Below are 17,873 nucleotides of genomic sequence, written 5' to 3'. Positions count from 1 at the left end.
ATTTATTTAACATATAAATGGGGAATTCAGATGTGATTTCCTCAGTGCAAATGAATAAGATCTATTTCTAGCAAAAGTATGGTTTTGGTTGTTATCTACCATGAGATCCTTCGGAGAAGACACAGAAAGATGTTTAAAATTTGTTGTAAAATTTTTAAAAATCTGAGTGTAGATTCTTTTAAATACAGAATTAATGTTTAAAAAATGAAAACAATACTGGGAGCATCTTTACTGCATGGAAAGTAAAATCATGAATTCCACAAACATGAAATAAATGAATCATTCCAGAAATATGGCAATAGGAACAAAATTCTGCACAGCATTGTAATTAGCTGACCTAATACTTACACAGGGAAAAAAAAAGTTGGTCCCATTTTAACCATAAGTATTTGCTGCCTTAGCAACTAAATCTGTTCATTTAGTGATTCAAAGTTTAGCTCAACCTTTTGGAATGAGTAATGTGTGATTTTGAAATGAAATATTAATGTTATTCCATTTTTAGGAAACTTGAAAAAAAAACAGTAAAAGTAATATTAAGAGTGGAAAGAGTGGAAACTAAGATTCCACCCAAGAGGAACGTTATTAGATATGGACTTGATCAATGTAGGTAGGAAGATAATTAGGTAAGCTTTCACTCCAGGACTCTATCAGCATTTAATCAGCATTTTAAACTGGGCTAACTAAACAGAAAATTACCACTTTATTATTAGTCTAGGAAATACCTAATACATTGATTCTTGATATTGTTTCTGAATCGTCAAGATATTAGGCCATGCTTTCAACTAACAAAGAACATTTATTTTGTATTAAGGGAAATTTTAAAGCAAGATGGGTGTGGATTGTTTTCAGGAATAGGAAATGTAAGTAGCTGAGAGTAGCTAAAGCATTACCAGTTCACCATTAACATAACAAAAATGAGGTTATGAACATTTTGGCTACAAGATAGCAAAGAACTGTGTAGTGGAATTTCTTTTTGTCTGAAAAGAACTGAATTTATTAATTGCTGTTTAATCATGTAGCCAAAGCTCAAGATGGCCAACTCACTAACAAATTACAAAAATTTCAAGCCATAAACTTTGTGGAACAAGGAAAAACAGTTATTACAGATTCTGTTTATCTAACTTTGAACCATACATCATGAGATAAATTTGTGAACAATTATCATGATCAAGAATTTCTGTCACATTCACTTCAACCACCAGTTTTAAGAGAGAGAAAAAAAAAAAAAAAAGGAATGAGAAGATGTCCACTTCTGTAATATGAGAAACTTGAACTCTGTGGCCTCTGAAGATCTCTTCCAGCTCTACCTCATCTCTTCTCCTGTGTTTCTAACATTTTAAGGTAACAAGGAATGCTAGGAAATTAGCAATAGCTTGTTTCAAAGATTACTTAAGGGTCAGAATTTATTATTTCTAAAACTGTAGGGCCTCCCTGGTGGCGCAAGTGGTTAGGAGTCCGCCTGCCGATGCAGGGGATACGGGTTCGTGCCCCGGTCTGGGAGGATCCCATATGCCGCGGAGCGGCTGGGCCCGTGAGCCATGGCCGCTGGGCCTGCGCGTCCGGAGCCTGTGCTCCGCAACGGGAGAGGCCACAACAGTGAGAGGCCCACATACCGCAAAAAGAAAAAAAATAAATAAATAAAAAAATAAATAAATAAAACTGTGACTTCCTTAGTATTTTTATATAATTTACAGCACTAATCCTAGATTTACAGAACTTAATAAAATGTGCTGTGCTCTTGAACTGTACTTAGGGGATAAAGCCAAGGATTTTCTTTTGAAGTTCTTAAACTGTTTTCTCACCATTCAGATTGATTTTTCTATTCCTGTTCTGCAGTTTTCACTCTACTTTCAGGAAAACAGGCTGCCAGGATGAAACCAAATTTTTAGTGAATGCAAATCTAAAGAGTTTCCATTCTTGGTTTTATGTCACCATAAAGAGAATCTGACAGAACTGTTACCTACATTTTAACCACACCCCTATAATAAGAATGTAACAAATAATTCTGAGAGTCATATTAATAGCAGGGAAACAAGATTATCTGCCAGTGTTCTCACAGTAAGCTAGTGGTGAAAGAGGGAATAAAAACCAGGCTTTCAGGGCACTTGCTAGGCATTCTGTGTGGTCTCCCACATTGCTTCTCTTTGAACTTTGCAATTCAAAAGCAAAAATACCATAGCTATAATGCCACCGAAGGACGTTGGCATTACACACCAACAGACAGTCCCCTTGTTCCTTTTTCTGACACTTTCTAAGCAACCACTGTCTTAGAGGGTAAGGTGAACATCACGAGGATATAATGAAGTACAGCTTGCAATAATTCCAAGTTTTGTTTCTGAGCCTATGTAACTATACATACCATGGCCATCATCCAGGAATTCTGTGATGGTGGCTGAGGTGCATTTGGACCAGGGCTTGGATGCATCAATGCTGGTTAGGATGGAAGACATTAAGCGCTTATCTTCTGTGGAACCGAAATTTTCTTCACAGAATTTGGAATCATCATGGGAGAGGCCAAGTAGATGTCCTAAGGGACAGAACAAATGAAGTGCAAATAATGAGTGATTTTTGCATTTCTACTTTTCCATGGCAATTATACTAGCACTTGACTTTTTTCCTCCCAATTATATGTGAGTTTATTTTAACTGCCTTTTCACACAAAGACTGGACCCCCAGGTAAATTAAAGCTGCATGTAGTCAGAATGGTCACTTCTGGTGAATATTTAGAGGAAAACTGAAAAATTACATTAGAGTAGATGTTCCTATAATCCATCTGGATCACACATGCTCAAGGATATGTAGAAACAGGGCTTATTTAGAATCTAGAATTGCAAGGCAACTGTGGGATTATGTCATAGCCCTCACTACATATTATTTTGAATGCCTGTCTAATTTTCCATCTTCTCTGACGAACCATAAGCCACAGGAGATCAGAGAGCATCTCCCGGCCTACCCTTGACATCCACTTTTGAAAAATATTCTGTATTTAACTCAATGTTCTGCAAGTTACAAACACTTAATAGATGGTATTTGAATGCCAGTGACTTCTATGTTCTTGGTCAAGTAAATAGGTAGCCATAAAAGAGATGACTAGAGGAGAAAAAAAAAGATTTCAAGTAAATTTGTGTTTCCATGCATATGTAAGCTTGTTTCACTTCCATTTCTTTTAGTTATTTAGTGAGTTGTGAATGTATACTAGTCCCACAAGTAAGTGGTATATTTTGAAGATATACCCACTTACACTTAAGAAATGTCTAAAGCACCAAGATGCCCATTACAGGGTGTTAGCGCTTGGAGAGAAAACAAATACTGAGAAGGTAAATGATTGTCCAAAGCTACTCAGGTGGTGTTTGTGCTTACGTCTCCCAAACACGCTCTGTGCAATCCCACACTGCTGTTCCCATTCTATCAAGCTAGGTATTATTTCACAGAGTACATACCCCATTCTTATAATCTGACTAAATTTTTTTGATTACATAAGATTAATTTTCACATAGTCTAAAGGTATAATGCATTCTCCAATAAATTTAAAATATTGTTGAAAAAAATCCAGGACAACAGTTTGGAGAGACTCTAAAAAGGTAGACAAGTCATCCTAGTAGTGTTTTCTGCAAAGCTTTATAGAATCATACACAAACCACCAAAAAAGAATGTGGAAAATACCACAGAAAAGTGATTACTGCATTCTCCTTGGGTTCCTGAATGCCAATGGCAGGAACTTTGTCCATTCTGCCAAGAAAAAGTCCAGTGAGCAACAGTAAAACCCAACAGAGATGAAATTTTTTATGCCAAATTCCAACTACTGTTGGCCAACTTGTTAAATCACTAACACCTCATTACAAAATTGTCCACTGAGCAACTGGTTGATGTTGTGGTTGAAGTTAAGTGGCCAGGGTTCGGTAACCTTCTAAGGCTCCACATTTTGATGCTATTTATGCAGTTATCTACTTCAGTAGCATTTACTAGGCTAGTCAGTTCTCTGCGGGAAACCATTTCACCACCACTCACTTTCTATTTGGTCAGCAACATAAACGCACATCATAGTCTGTAAAGTATCTTCCAAGTAACATGCAAAAGAAGTCTGCAAACAGCTCGTCCAATTTTTGGGTGGTATGTTGAGTTTTTCACTGCACTCACAGAAGAATAGAACCTTTCATTCATGTCCTATTCAAAACTGCTAGAAGTTACTTAGTACATCAAACACTGTTGAGAATGTAGAATGCTTATCAGCTAACACTGTGGCATTAGTGTGGAAGCTTCATACTTGAGTCTTTTTCTCCCCTGGCATAGAAGAGAAAGGGAAAGTGGCCTAAGGAAACCTCTATAATATGAATCCAGGTTTTGTACTTTAAAAACTGTGAACTTTGCACTCGATTTCATAAGATATTTATATTTATTTAATGGAGTAATAGTCTTTTCCTCCAAATGTATCTAAGTAAATAGCACTTTTTATATGCCTTTGTATTACTGCATCAAGAGAGAGTCCCTTCATTTGGAGGCTAAATTTTAGATTTCTGATTTAAATACAAGCCAGGTGGTAAACACCAAATTCGCTTTGAGGGACCTGGGAGAGTACCTCCATTTTTTCTTTTATACAGAATGGTGAAGCCTATAAAGTTAAATATCAATCATCTAAGCAAAGCAATTTATTTTAAGATATTCTGGTCTCTTTTAATGAATCTTTTGGCATGCTCTCTGGCCCCTAAATTGTTAATTTATCAATGTAATTTACTTGTTGCTGAAGATACATATAAGAAATGCTTAGACGGCCATCAGAAAAGATCGCCATTCTGGGCATGAACACATCTCAGTTCCACTTTAGCAAGACCTGAAACGAGATGTGAATTTTGTTAGATCTCCAAGAGTCAGTCAGAAAGGGACTGCTTGAGGGTCAGTTGAGAGAGACAGACTCCTTGGAGGGAGGATGAATATTCTGTTTTCCGTGAAGAAAGCTTGTCAGCTGGCTGGGAGAGGCATGCTCTCCCAAGGACAATGAGAGTCATGGGCAATGTGAAGAATGTTTAGGCACCCAAAGAAACAGGCAGCCAGTGCCACAGGAGCTGGAACCAAGGCACAGCAAGAGAGACCCATGTGATTTCCCTTCAGAAGCTGAAGAGGAATTGAAATGGAAGAACAATGTGAGGGATGTCTGGAAGCTCTTCTGGAGAGATGTGACAGGCATACTAAAGGCTGTGAGTGGCCAAAGAAATGGCATTTTCAAATGTGATTCCCCCAATCATTAAGCTAGGACACCTAATGTCAGTCTGAAATCTGCCAATATCTTTGAACCCTGAAATGACAAGATACATATAAAAGCATATGCTATTTTCAAGGGACACTTACATTAGAGATCACAAACTATGATATTCAAAGCTTATTAACAGAGAAAAATCTGGAACCTAGGAAATTTCAAATGTAATGTCACAGCTGACAACAACACATTTTAAGGAAATGCTGTGAAGAGCTTAATCAGAATTTATCACAATGTCACTGATTGCCTAGGAGTGACTTTTCCAGTGAGAGACTGTTCCTAAGCATCTGTTTCTTAATGACGTGATGTTTTTATTTTTACTTAATTTTCCAGCTAAGATTATTGAGGTGCAGGAAGGTCTTGCCAGGGGTTGACCACAGAAATGTTTAAAGATTAGAGATTAAGGATTTCTCCCACAAGCAGCCTTGGGCAGGATTAGTGCAGCTGAGATTTAAACCCATGCACCCCAGAGAATAAAACAATGTTGGAGAAAATATTGACAACTCCTAAAATAACATATTGTTTTTTAATCAAAATGTATTTTATGATGAGTTTTTAGAACAATGCAGACCAGAGTTAGTTGAGGGGTGAGGTCTTGGAGGAGTCAGGGTGGTGGGTTCCAGAAAGCCACAGAGAAAGGCGATTCTTTCCCTTGAAAGACAGAGGAGATACTTCTTTCTCTAGTCCAGGTATAGGAAAAGAGTGAGGAGGATTCAAGGCAATTTGGAAGGGTAAAGGAAGAGATCCGAGGAAGTTGAACCAAGCTACCTTAGTAAAATAGGATGTAAAAAATCCTAGTGAGAGGACAGGGCTGATATGGATTAAGGACCACAAGTCAAGGTCTGGGTTTAAAGCATTGGACCCAAAGACTCGCTGCAAGGAAGCATTAGCATTTGCATTTGGAACGATTTGTAATCAAAAGATTGTAATGCAAAAGATTGAAGAGCGGTTTGTTGGCCTTAATGAAGTTAGGCAATCTTATTTACAATACTATCTTAGTGAATCTTTAATTCTTGACTCCTGTTATTGGAAGCCACTTCCCACCTAAAATCCCGACAGAGTTAAGGACCAAACACAGTTATATAGTGCGTGAGTTTGTTAATGGCATTTGTATTCACACACTAAATTTTTTTAAAAAGTATTACAGAAGTCAGAATAAAATTTACAGAGTAATGCAGAGGTCCAATTCAGTATTTTTCCAAGAGATGCAGCCTCCAGAACTGTGTCTTGCTGTTTGAAATCATTAGTAAAACTCAAGGTGTAAATTAAATGGGCTTCTGTATAAAATACTGACCTATTCTCTTTTTTTTTAACATCTTTATTGGAGTATAATTGCTTTACAATGGTGTGCTAGTTTCTGCTTTATAACAAAGTGAATCAGCTATACATATACACATATATTAATAGATATTAAATCATGTCATAAATACAGCAGTCCTGCTGAGTGCCCATCACACAAAATAACCTGAGGAAGGAGTTTATTTGAATTATGCTAAGGAAATGAGTTTCATGGTAAATTATATTAAAGCAAAGTCTGTAGGGTAAGAGTCTGAGTTATAGTGTTAGTTCAGAAATGGCAAACAATTAGTCACCTGATAATTTTTCTAGGACAGTAATAGTCTTTTAAAATTGGTAAATGGGTGATATTTCATTAAATAAATTTCATCTTGGACATTCACAATGTAGATTTAAAAAGCATCTTGTCTCCTTAAATTCACAAGTGAATCTGGTGTTCTAAAATCTGACATAACGGACACCCGGGTAAAGACACATTACTTTAAAGGAAAATGTTGGTTCAGCTTCTTATTCAACTCAGTTATTACTGTACAACTAGGGATGACTTATAACATTAACCTCAGGAGGGAAATTGGGTTGTTTTTCTAAACTTTGTTCTGTAAATTAAACAGAATTTCAAGCTCTTGTCTCCTGACCCCAAACTGACCAATAGACAAGGGGACACAGCACCACATCTTTAAAAAATGTCATAAGAAACTCTGTCATGTGTTTACTTAAGAAAGCACTTCTCAGATGAAGCATCTGTTTCTTAATGATGTGATGTTTTTATTTTTACTTAATTTTCCAGCTAAGATTATTGAGGTGCAGGAAGGTCTTGCCAGGGGTTGAAAAGAGAGTCAAAAGCTCACATGAGATCAGAATCTAGACTCCTTGGTGAAGGAAACCAGGAGCTCCAATAATTGGATCCTACATGTCTATTCAAATGCAAATCCTTATGTAGCGGTGATAAAACTCTTAAAACTTCCATTTCAAAACATTAAACATAAACGCTAAATGTTATATCAATGATGTAATTTAGAAGGAAGAAAACAAATTTTTTTCACCTTATAAATAGCTGTGCCAATAACCTTTTGAATCAAATTCAGGATTATCTCCTTCGAAAGGAACACTAGCAAGCCATTATAGGATAGTGTCCAAATCTTGGGCTCTAGAGCCAGATGAACTGGGTTCAAATTTTCCTCGAGCAGTAAGTATACTAGTTGTTGGCCTTAGACTGGTTTAGAAACTTCTCTGTGTATCAGCGTCCCCTCTTGGGTGACTCATTAATAGTACGTACCTCATGGGATTTTGTGAGGCTTAAAGGATATGAAAGATGCAAAGTGCTTAGAATACGTGCTTGAAAAATATAAATACCCAGTGATTGTTAGTTAACTTCATTGTTTTCACTAATATCTTAGTTTTGTTATAACTTTACTTATGGATATTCTAGTCTTTGGTAGTTTTTGATAAATTTTGATATTACTAGACCCTCCTGATTTGTGAAAGAAGGCAAAATTTTCTATTCATAAGAGGAAAAATCACTCATTAAGTGTGCGATATATTTATTTTATGACACCTTCAACTTGTTGGCTTTCCACACGCATGACAGACAATCTACAGGCCTCCCCTAGAGAAATACGAATTGGGATTTGATCTAAAAACAAACCAACTGATACTAAATGCTAAATCTTTCAATGCTGCCTCCGGACATGGAGCAAAGACCTATTCCCACCTTTCATCTGGGGGCCAAGAAAGACACAGTGTGGCATTGCTCCAAACCGGACAGAAAAAAAACGCTCAGTTAAATGATTAAAGCTATGGGTTTGAGGGTAAATACCAAGTTTAAACCTAGCTTCCTTTTACCTCACATCTCACAGCCAGTCCTGACATCTGATTCTGTGCACTTGGCTTTGGTGTATGGTGTTTCCAGGGCCTCTGCAGCTTTTCAAAACATGGCCTCGTTTAATCTAATCATCAGTGGGAACAGAGTCACATGCGTATCAACATAACCAGAAAACCGCAGAGAATCACTCCAACTGCAGCAAAACATATGCGGCCATACTGTTGTGTCTCGACCACTTCCTCAGCCTCCAGCTGAATATTTTGCCCTGATACTTTGCCTGATTTTAGCTTAGGAAGCATTTTGGAGACTTTCATGGTGGAGAGATTCACTTAGCACATTTTATAATTAACTACTCTAAGGTTAAGCTTCGGTCTGTTTGCAAATTATGGATTTCATTAGTCTAAATAAAATCAGATTGCTCCCCCTAGCCCATTAGAAGCTGGGCTAACATCAGTAAAATTATTATGTTGGAGAACCATGTGTGCAGCAGGTGAAATCTTTATTATTGAAAGCTGATAATAAAAGTTTGACAGGGGCCTCCCTGGTGGCGCAAGTGGTTAAGAGTCCGCCTGCCGATGCAGGGGATACGGGTTCGTGCCCCGGTCTGGGAGGATCCCATATGCCGCGGAGCGGCTGGGCCCGTGAGCCATGGCCGCTGGGCCTGCGCATCCGGAGCCTGTGCTCCGCAACGGGAGAGGCCACAACAGTGAGAGGCCCACATACCGCAAAAAGAAAAGAAAAAAAAAAAAAAAAAAAAAGTTTGACAAGTTAAAAATATAAACTCCAAATGTAAACTTACATTCACATGAAACTTGCTACAGTTCACATTTGGATTGTAAAAATTCTTACCTCCACCCAAGGTCCAGGAATGGGGACTGAGTTCTTGATAGTTTAAAACAACTTTCTTAAACGTCCTAACAATTTACTCAGTGTTGACATGCCCCTCACATAGCAAGATGGCAGGCAATTTGTTACTGTCTAGGCAGAGGCTAGATGCATCAAACTCTATTTTAGAGAAGCCTGTATTGACATCAGTTGACTAGGCATCTCCAGAATCTAGCTCTTTTTTTGGAAAGAACTAGCAGGAAAAGAGAAGTGTTCCCATTTACATGTGGCACATGAAGAGTCACTTTTCAGATCTGTTCATTTAAGTCACTTCATTATGACTTTAACATCATGGACAGAAAAGGTACAAGATAAGGACTTCAGGCTTGCCTCTGTTTATTGACATTTTACATAATTCTCAATGTAGGGACATTTTTTGATGAAGGGAGTAAAAGAACAAAAAACTTTTTATTCAACTATAATGACTTTGTATTTTAAACCACTATGTACAGAAAGAGGAAGCAGTGAGTGGGACATTCCATGTGAAATGCAATTTAAATTGGTTAATAAAAGTATTAATCAGGGGCTTCCCTGGTGGCACAGTGGTTGAGAGTCCGCCTGCCGATGCAGGGGACACGAGTTTGTGCCCCGGTCCAGGAAGATCCCACATGCCGCGGAGCGACTAGGCCCGTGAGCCATGGCCACTGAGCCAGCGCTTCCGGAGCCTGTGCTCCACAACAGGAGAGGCCACAGCAGTGACAGGCCCACGTACCGCAAAAAAAAAAAAAAAAAAAAAAAAAAAAAGTACTAATCAAATATATCATTTCAGAGCTTCCCGGTGGCGCAGTGCTTGAGAGTCCGCCTACCGATGTAGGGGACACGGGTTCGTGCCCCAGTCCGGGAAGATCCCACATGCCGCGGAGCGGCTGGGCCCATGAGCCATGGCCGCTGAGTCTGTGCATCTGGAGCCTGTGCTCCGCAACGAGAGAGGCCATAACAGTGAGGGGCCCGCATACCGAAACAAAACAAAACAAACAAACAAACAACAACTATATATATATATATATATAAGTTCACTTCTTATAGAAGAAATAAAGTAGAAAGATCATGGGAACAGCCTGGAAATTTTCTCCACAGCTTACGTTTTGAGCACAGGAACGTATTTACACCGTATGCATGAAGCAAATTGCTCATTTTGGAAACGACTGAAGCGAATTCAAAACAGTCTGGCAAAAACGAGGTTTCACAACGTCATTTAATCACCATATGTAGCCTGGATATATAACCTCCAAATTTGGAAAGTAGTAAATGTCTAATAGAAGGGAAAGGAGGAAATTACATAAGAAGAACAGAGTAGAATTAGAATCCAGAGCATGGTTAATTCAAGCTGATGGCTTCAAGCAACAATCTAAAAATAAAGCGCTAGAAACAGAATAGCAAGCTGCACTACCCAAGATCACACTGGCTGCAGAAGCAAAGCTCCGTAATTGTATACAGATGATTAGGAAATATTTTGTAAGGTTATCTTCTTTACAATTTTTAAGGCTTATACTTTATGACATGTGTTCGCAATATTTAGGCGAAAAGTGAAATTAAAGAAAAATAAAGCAATTAGAAAACAAAGTGAATGAAAGCCAGATCCCTTTATAAAAGGGAAATTAAATCCATATCCCCCTTTTCCTAGACCTTAAATTTCTCAGATTAGGGCACATGTAATGCAAAAAGGGAAATTAAGTAGGCACTGTTTGATTGGAGAATGAATTACAGAGAATTCTAAAGAAGTAAATAGAAATGATCCAAACAAGAAATTAAAGGGACCACAGAGCATAGTCAGACATCAAAGAGTTAGGTATGATTTTTTTTGCAAAGAAACCCACATTTCTCCCACGTTGTTCTCTTATAAAACTATGTCCACTATTCTTGTATTATTAAGAAAAGTTCTTATTGTACATATACAGTTTTAATAAAATGTTCTCATTAGCACTGGCTTCCTACCTCTCTGACTGCTGCCTGCCTTCATAACCTCTTGGCTTAGGAACTCAGGAGGGCTGGGAAAGATGATGCTGGAAAGTTCTTCATTCCAGTCCAGTTGCCTTGGGGATCAATGCAGCCTCAAAGAAGCTGCATTTACTGCCACAGTGGTTCCTTTACAAAGAAACCAGAGGCTGTTAATGTGTAAAAATGGATCACTAGAGGACTGAAGGAAGAAACAGCCCTTCCTTCATGGAATCTGTTATCTCTTTTTTACAAGGTCAAGATTTAGGGCTCATGATCTTATGGATGGTCGATGCCACAATTCCACTCTGTTGCTTCTTTCTTTCTTCTTCTTCTTTTTTTTTTTTTTTGCGGTACGCTGGCCTCTCACTGTTGTGGCCTCTCCCATTGCGTAGCACAGGATCCGGACGCGCAGGCTCAGCGGCCATGGCTCACGGGCCCAGCCGCTCCGCGGCATGTGGGATCTTCCCGGACCGGGGAACGAACCCGTGTCCCCTGCATCGGCAGGCAGACTCTCAAACACTGCGCCACCAGGGAAGTACCCCCCCTTTTTTTTTAATTGGAGTAAAATTGCTTTACGATGTTGTGTTAGTTTCTGCCGTACAATGAAGTGAATCAGCTCTATGTATACCTATATTCCCTCCCTCTTGGACCTCCCTCCTCCCAAATTCCCTGCCCCCCCATCTAGGTCATCATGGAGCACCGAGCTGAACTCCCTGTGCCATACAGCAGGTTCCCATGAGCTAGCTATTTTACACGTGGTAGTGTATTTATGTCAAACCTAATCTCCCAATTCATCCAACACTCCCCTTCCCCACCTGTGTCCACATGTCTGTTCTCTACGTCTACGTCTCTATTCCTGCCCTGCAAATAGGTTCATCTGTACCATTTTTCTAGATTCTATATATATGTGTTAATATACGATATTTGTTTTTCTCTTTCTGGCTTACTTCACTCTATATGACAGACTCTAGGTCCATCCACATCTCTACAAATGACCCAATTTTGTTTCTTTTTATGGCTGAGTAATATTCCATTGTATATATGTACCACATCTTCTTTATGCATTCATCTATCGTTGGATGCTTAGGTTGTTTCCATGTCCTGGCTATTATAAGTAATGCTGCAATGAACATTGGGGTACATTTATCCTTTTTGACCCACCTCCTAGAGTAATGAAAATAAAAACAAAAATAAACAAATGGGACTTAATTAAACTTAAAAGCTTTTGCACAGCAAAGGAAACCATAAACAAGACAAAAAGACAACACTCAGAATGGGAGAAAATATTTGCAAATGAATCAACGGACAAAGGATTAATCTCCAAAATATACAAACAGTTCATGGAGCTCAATATCAAAAAAACAAACAACCCAATTAAAAAATGAGCAGAAGACCTAAGTAGACATTTCCCCAAAGAAGACATACAGATGGCCAAGAGGCACATGAGAAGATGCTCAACATCACTAATCGTTAGAGAAATGCAAATCAAAACTACAACGAGGTATCACCTCACACAGGTCAGAATGGTCATCACCAGAAAATCTACAAACAGCAAATGCTGGAGAGGGTGTGGAGAAAAAGAAACCCTTTTGTACCGTTGGTGGGAATGTAAATTGATACAGCCACTATGGAGAACAGTATGGAGGTTCCTTAAAAAACTAAAAATAGAACTACCATACGACCCAGCAATCCCACTACTGGGCATATACCCTGAGAAAACTATAACTCAAAAGGACACATGTACCCCAATATTCACTGCAGCACTGTTGCTTATTTCTCATCATTCCTCTACTTAGTGTGAGATGAACAAGCCTCTACCTACCCAGGGCTTAGAACTTTTCTTATGGAACTTCTCTCACTCTGAATAATGGTGATTAATTACTGGTGTACTTTTTAAATCGTCTCTGTGTCACTACAATGCTCTTGAGTATTTGAACTAATTCTTAGCTTTGCTGCAAAATCAGAATATTGCCTTGGGTGGCTCTTGTGTTTCTCCCACTTATTCGTGCACATACAGAGATATGTAATAAATATCAATGAAGGATCAATGTTAAGCTGTATTTCTTATCAGTGAGTTTAATAGGCATGAATGAGAGATAGGTGAAGACATAATCCCAGCCCCAAAGCTCAAATGGCATTTGTGTTTTAAAAACACTTTCAGACATACCAGGTCTTCTATTGCAGCCACCAGAGAGCCATGCCTCATTCATTATTATTAGTTCACTTACTAGGGAAGAAATGAGACTCATTGTCTGAATCTCTTTCGTGAGATAAAAGAGAACATGGAGACAGAGCTGGGATTCCATCTTGAAGCTAAAGATGCTCAATTAATAAAATATTAAATCGTATTGTTATCAGTGATGCTATTGGACAGTTATTTACATTAAGATTTTATTTTTGTGTTTTTTTACTTAGATGGTAAGAAGAGTGTCAGTTAAGAGAATTAAGATCATGATTAATACATACGTACTGGAATTTAAGTACTGATTTCTATTTTACTGCTCCGATATACTGACTTATACAGTTACACTTTTGATATGAAGTTAAGTCCCAAAAGAAAACATAGCATGCAAAAATCAACACATTGTGAAATGTTCTTTGCCTACTAAAATTATGGGAAAAACGTTTTAATTTCTATTTCAAAATTATGTTTTCAGCTTAAGAAAACAATGTGCTTAATAAAATACAGCAAAAAAGTACAATAATTATCAAGCCATACTTTGCCTCCAAAAAGATAATGCTAAAAGGTGACACATTAAAAAGTAAATGAACTAGTTAATTAAAAAGATAAACAGAAGTGTATATGGATATAAATAACTGCTGGTATCTGTAACTAACCCAACTTGGTCCCTGAAATAATTCAGTGAAATAGGCATTATTATGCCTATATTTCAGATATGAAAACTGAAGTTTAGAGAGTTTAAATAATCAGACCAGCGTGACACAGGTAGAAAGTACTTTAGCAAGAACTGAGCCCAGATGCATATAATTCTAACATTTAATTCTAAGTACTAAATTAATTTCTTATGTACCTAGTAGCTAGGTCAATTATTAGGAAACACATATTCCTAATTGCTGGGATATTTTTCATATTTAACTCAGTCTTAAATTTCTAGTTTTAGGATTTAGATGAGTTTCTTACTGTCACCAGGTAAGTGACATTTTAAAACCAACCCTGGTAACTGTTAGGTTTTGTTTCATTTGCTTTGCTATTAAAAACAAGACAGGAATGTTGTCCATAAGCTATTGATTACCTTTTCCAGGAGCTGACTGTTATCACTCACAGTGGAATAAAACCTGATGAATTTCTGTGTAAACTGATTAGCCCTGGATGAACCAACAGAGTAACTTCTATGGCAAACATCTCTGCATTCCGTTGTCAACTGTGACAAATTTTGTCTGAGTCCTTTATGGATGCTTCAAAAGACAGTAGCACTAGAGAATTTCTCTTAAACTTTTAAATGGCACTGACAGAAAGGAAATATCTTCTGTGTATGCCTGACTTTGTTTTCCTTCCCTCTTATTAGTTAACCCTAAAAGTACAAATATAAACAAATATAATCCCCAATGCTGCATCTGAACCAGGAGAAATCTGGAATTAATTTCCAAGTATTTTGGTTCCTGTTGCAGCTGTTACAAGTGTTTGATTTGGCCAGGGAAGAGAAAAGACACTGCATACCAATTTCGTGAGCCACGGTGAAGGCTGCATGGAGACCATCATCTTCAATCACAGCACAGCTGCGTTCGGGAGAACATATGGTTCCAACGTCTGCCATTCCCAGGGTGTCACATGAATGATGCCCACATAAATCCTGCCCAGGAGAAAGAAAGAAATCACTAAAATCAATTTACATCCAGAAGGAGCCACCTTGTAGAGCCACTTGCTCACTCCAAATGTCAACACTGGGATATGTTTATGGTATCACCTGCTCAGCTCTGGAAACCTTCCAAAGACAAACTAATAGCATTGACTCTTCTAAGATTCTCTGAGTCCCAGGAGCACAGAAGGGACTCAATTACATTTTAAAAGATGTCATAAGATTGTGACTTGTCCATTACAATAGCAGTCGCAGCCTTAACAAAGCTGTACTGTGTATATGCAGGCACATATGCCATGGATCACTTTCACATACAGTCATGCTTAGGAAAGCCTTAATATTCTGACCTAAATTCCTGCTAAATTTATCAGAAGCCAAGCCTAATAATTTGTTTTCCATCACAGGGGCAAATTGCAATCACCTATTTATGGCAGAATATAAATTTCTCAGTAATTTGGGTAAGAAACTAAGTTTTAATCTATAAGGGTAATTCCTCAAAAGATCATCTCTTAATTTTCAAACCGAGTTGTAATTTCATAGGTTGTGTCTTCAGAAATGTATACACTCTTTCCCACAGTGTTTAATGTAGTGTTTTTCAACCTGATCAATTCTCAGAAAATATATGTAATATACTGTATTTATATAAATGAGCATACGTGTTCTTCTGGAGAGAAATTGCATAGCTTTTAAGAGATTCTCAAAGAGGAACATGATCACACCTCGCTAATGGTTAATATGATCAAATTAGATGAAAGAGACATTAACAAGACAATTTTAAATTATGAAGCATATAGAGAAAATATAAGCCAAATTTTTTGACATGATAGATTTGTAATGATAAACTTTCCATTAAATTCTATTTGAGTATTAATGGACATTAGACTTTCTTGTATTTTGACTCCTGTTTTCAATGAAAATTAACTGACAGTATATATATTTCTATCCAAAGCAAAAGCCATAAGTGAATAACTGCAGACTAATTTTTTAAAAATATTAATTACTGTGAAAGATGACTATTTACTAGCTGAAATAAGTATTCTCTCTGTGGCAGTTATTATCTTTGTATCTCCAACTACCACAATGCCTGACTTATAATAGGAACTCAACAAACATTTGCTTAATTGAGGTGAATTCTGACATATAGTCAGATGCAATGTAGACCTCACATAATTTTGCTTTTTTATTTTTTACTTATTTTGTTTTTGATGACATGGAGCTAATATTTTTATTCTCCCAGGACAAAGAAAAAAGATGGTTATCCTATACAGATTTTTGCCTTACTGAACATTGTCACATACCTTTAATATGCTGTATGCTAGCAAGACCTCAACAGACTGCAGGAAGCCAGCATGAGATATTACTACTACATAACTAATGATGCCTAGTCAATGTCAACATACTCTTCTAACTTTTCTCTGCATAAAAAGCTGCATAAAAGTCCAGTTAAGGTGAATAATATTTAAAAGGTATACCCTACGATTTCCCTAGTACATTTTCAGGTCCTTATTGTGTTCCGCATATTATGAGATCCCAGCTGTGATGAATTGCACTGTGGCCGCCATATTATTATAGCTGCAGACAGTAGAAATCTCAGCCAAGTAGCCTTGGTGAATCCAGTCACCAAACCAACAATAGCTTCCCAATGTCTCCTGGGTATCCTCATATGTCATCCCATGGGATCTCAAATTACAGCTGTTGAGAACAAATTAGTAGTTTTTAAAATTGAAATTGGAACACACTTTTGCATAACAAACAGTCTTTGAGATAATTATATAGTACAATACATGTTTTAATCAATTTTCCCCCATTCATTTTAGTAGCTTTAAGACCAAAGGCCCAGGTCATGGTGTAAGTGAACTGCTGGACACTGTGGGTTATTTCTGCACATGCATATTTTTTTAAACCGAGTTTTATGTTTATCTTCACAATTTGAGGTTCAAATAACAAAACCGAAGAATTGTTTCCCCTTCTTACTCCTTACTTCATTAATAAGCTCGGATGAACAGCCACAGCTAATGGAAATGGTCCTCTTGTTCTGAATAGAGTTTAATGTGGATTCTTAATCTCTCTCTGTTTACGGCTAATCAGTTGCTCATTAGAGCCCATCAAACCTCCTTGTCATCCTTGAATTGCATTAAATGCATTTGGCCTTTTGCCACGGAAATTTGTACATGTGACAAAATAATGAACAGAAGCAGTTATTTTTTTAATCACACTGATTAAATTCTTGACTGCATAGCCACAGACTATATTTCTGTACCTGTAATTATGTAAACTGGCAACCTTTTCACTTCACTCATGCAATTTCAAACCGTGGCAGCTCAGTTATGGTTTCTTCCTCAAGATATACAACAAATGCCTGTATTTCTTTGGGAGGCCATGTTCACTCCATTGTATTAAAACTCAATTTGTGCATCAAATTGTTAAGAATACAGCACATCACATTCATGTCTATTTTCTGATGGTGATTTATAACAACATTTACAGGTGAAAACCTTATTTGAAGTTTATAGAAATTTTATTTTTTTAATTCAGAGAAAGAGTAAGGACACCATTGGGGTAATAGCATCTATCTAACTGTCTGTCTGTCTCTCCATCTGTCCACCAATCCATCTAGCTTCCAAATCTGGAAGCAGGGGATACTAAAAGAATGTAGAACACATACAGTAGCCACATAAGAGGCAAACAAAATAAAAGTGCTGTCAAGAATTTTTCTGCTTTGTCAGTGTAAATCTGAAGGGAAGTTATATCTCTGCTATGTTAAAGATGGTTCTTTTTATACAGGATTGATATCTTATCATGATATTGATATCGTGTAGACAACAATGCAATGGAAGATTTAATAAAATGTAAGGGTTGCAAG

At 37.5% G+C, this 17,873-nt stretch overlaps 1 protein-coding gene across 2 annotated transcripts in view; it reads right to left on the bottom strand.

Moving 5' to 3' along the window:
• Nucleotides 1–17,873, bottom strand: part of ADAMTS5 (ADAM metallopeptidase with thrombospondin type 1 motif 5) — a 46,230-nt gene that overhangs the window by 17,435 nt on the left and 10,922 nt on the right. For both annotated transcript variants that reach the window (XM_060098590.1, XM_060098591.1), the window contains exons 3-4: nucleotides 14,872–15,004; nucleotides 2,360–2,527 (exon numbers count right to left, since the gene is read on the bottom strand). In XM_060098590.1, the coding sequence (XP_059954573.1) occupies nucleotides 2,360–2,527; nucleotides 14,872–15,004 (301 nt within the window). The remainder of the gene's footprint in view (nucleotides 1–2,359; nucleotides 2,528–14,871; nucleotides 15,005–17,873) is intronic.

Source organism: Mesoplodon densirostris, chromosome 5, assembly GCF_025265405.1.
Source record: "Mesoplodon densirostris isolate mMesDen1 chromosome 5, mMesDen1 primary haplotype, whole genome shotgun sequence".
Lineage (NCBI taxonomy): Eukaryota > Metazoa > Chordata > Mammalia > Artiodactyla > Ziphiidae > Mesoplodon > Mesoplodon densirostris.
This window is presented reverse-complemented; position numbering and strand designations above follow the sequence as displayed.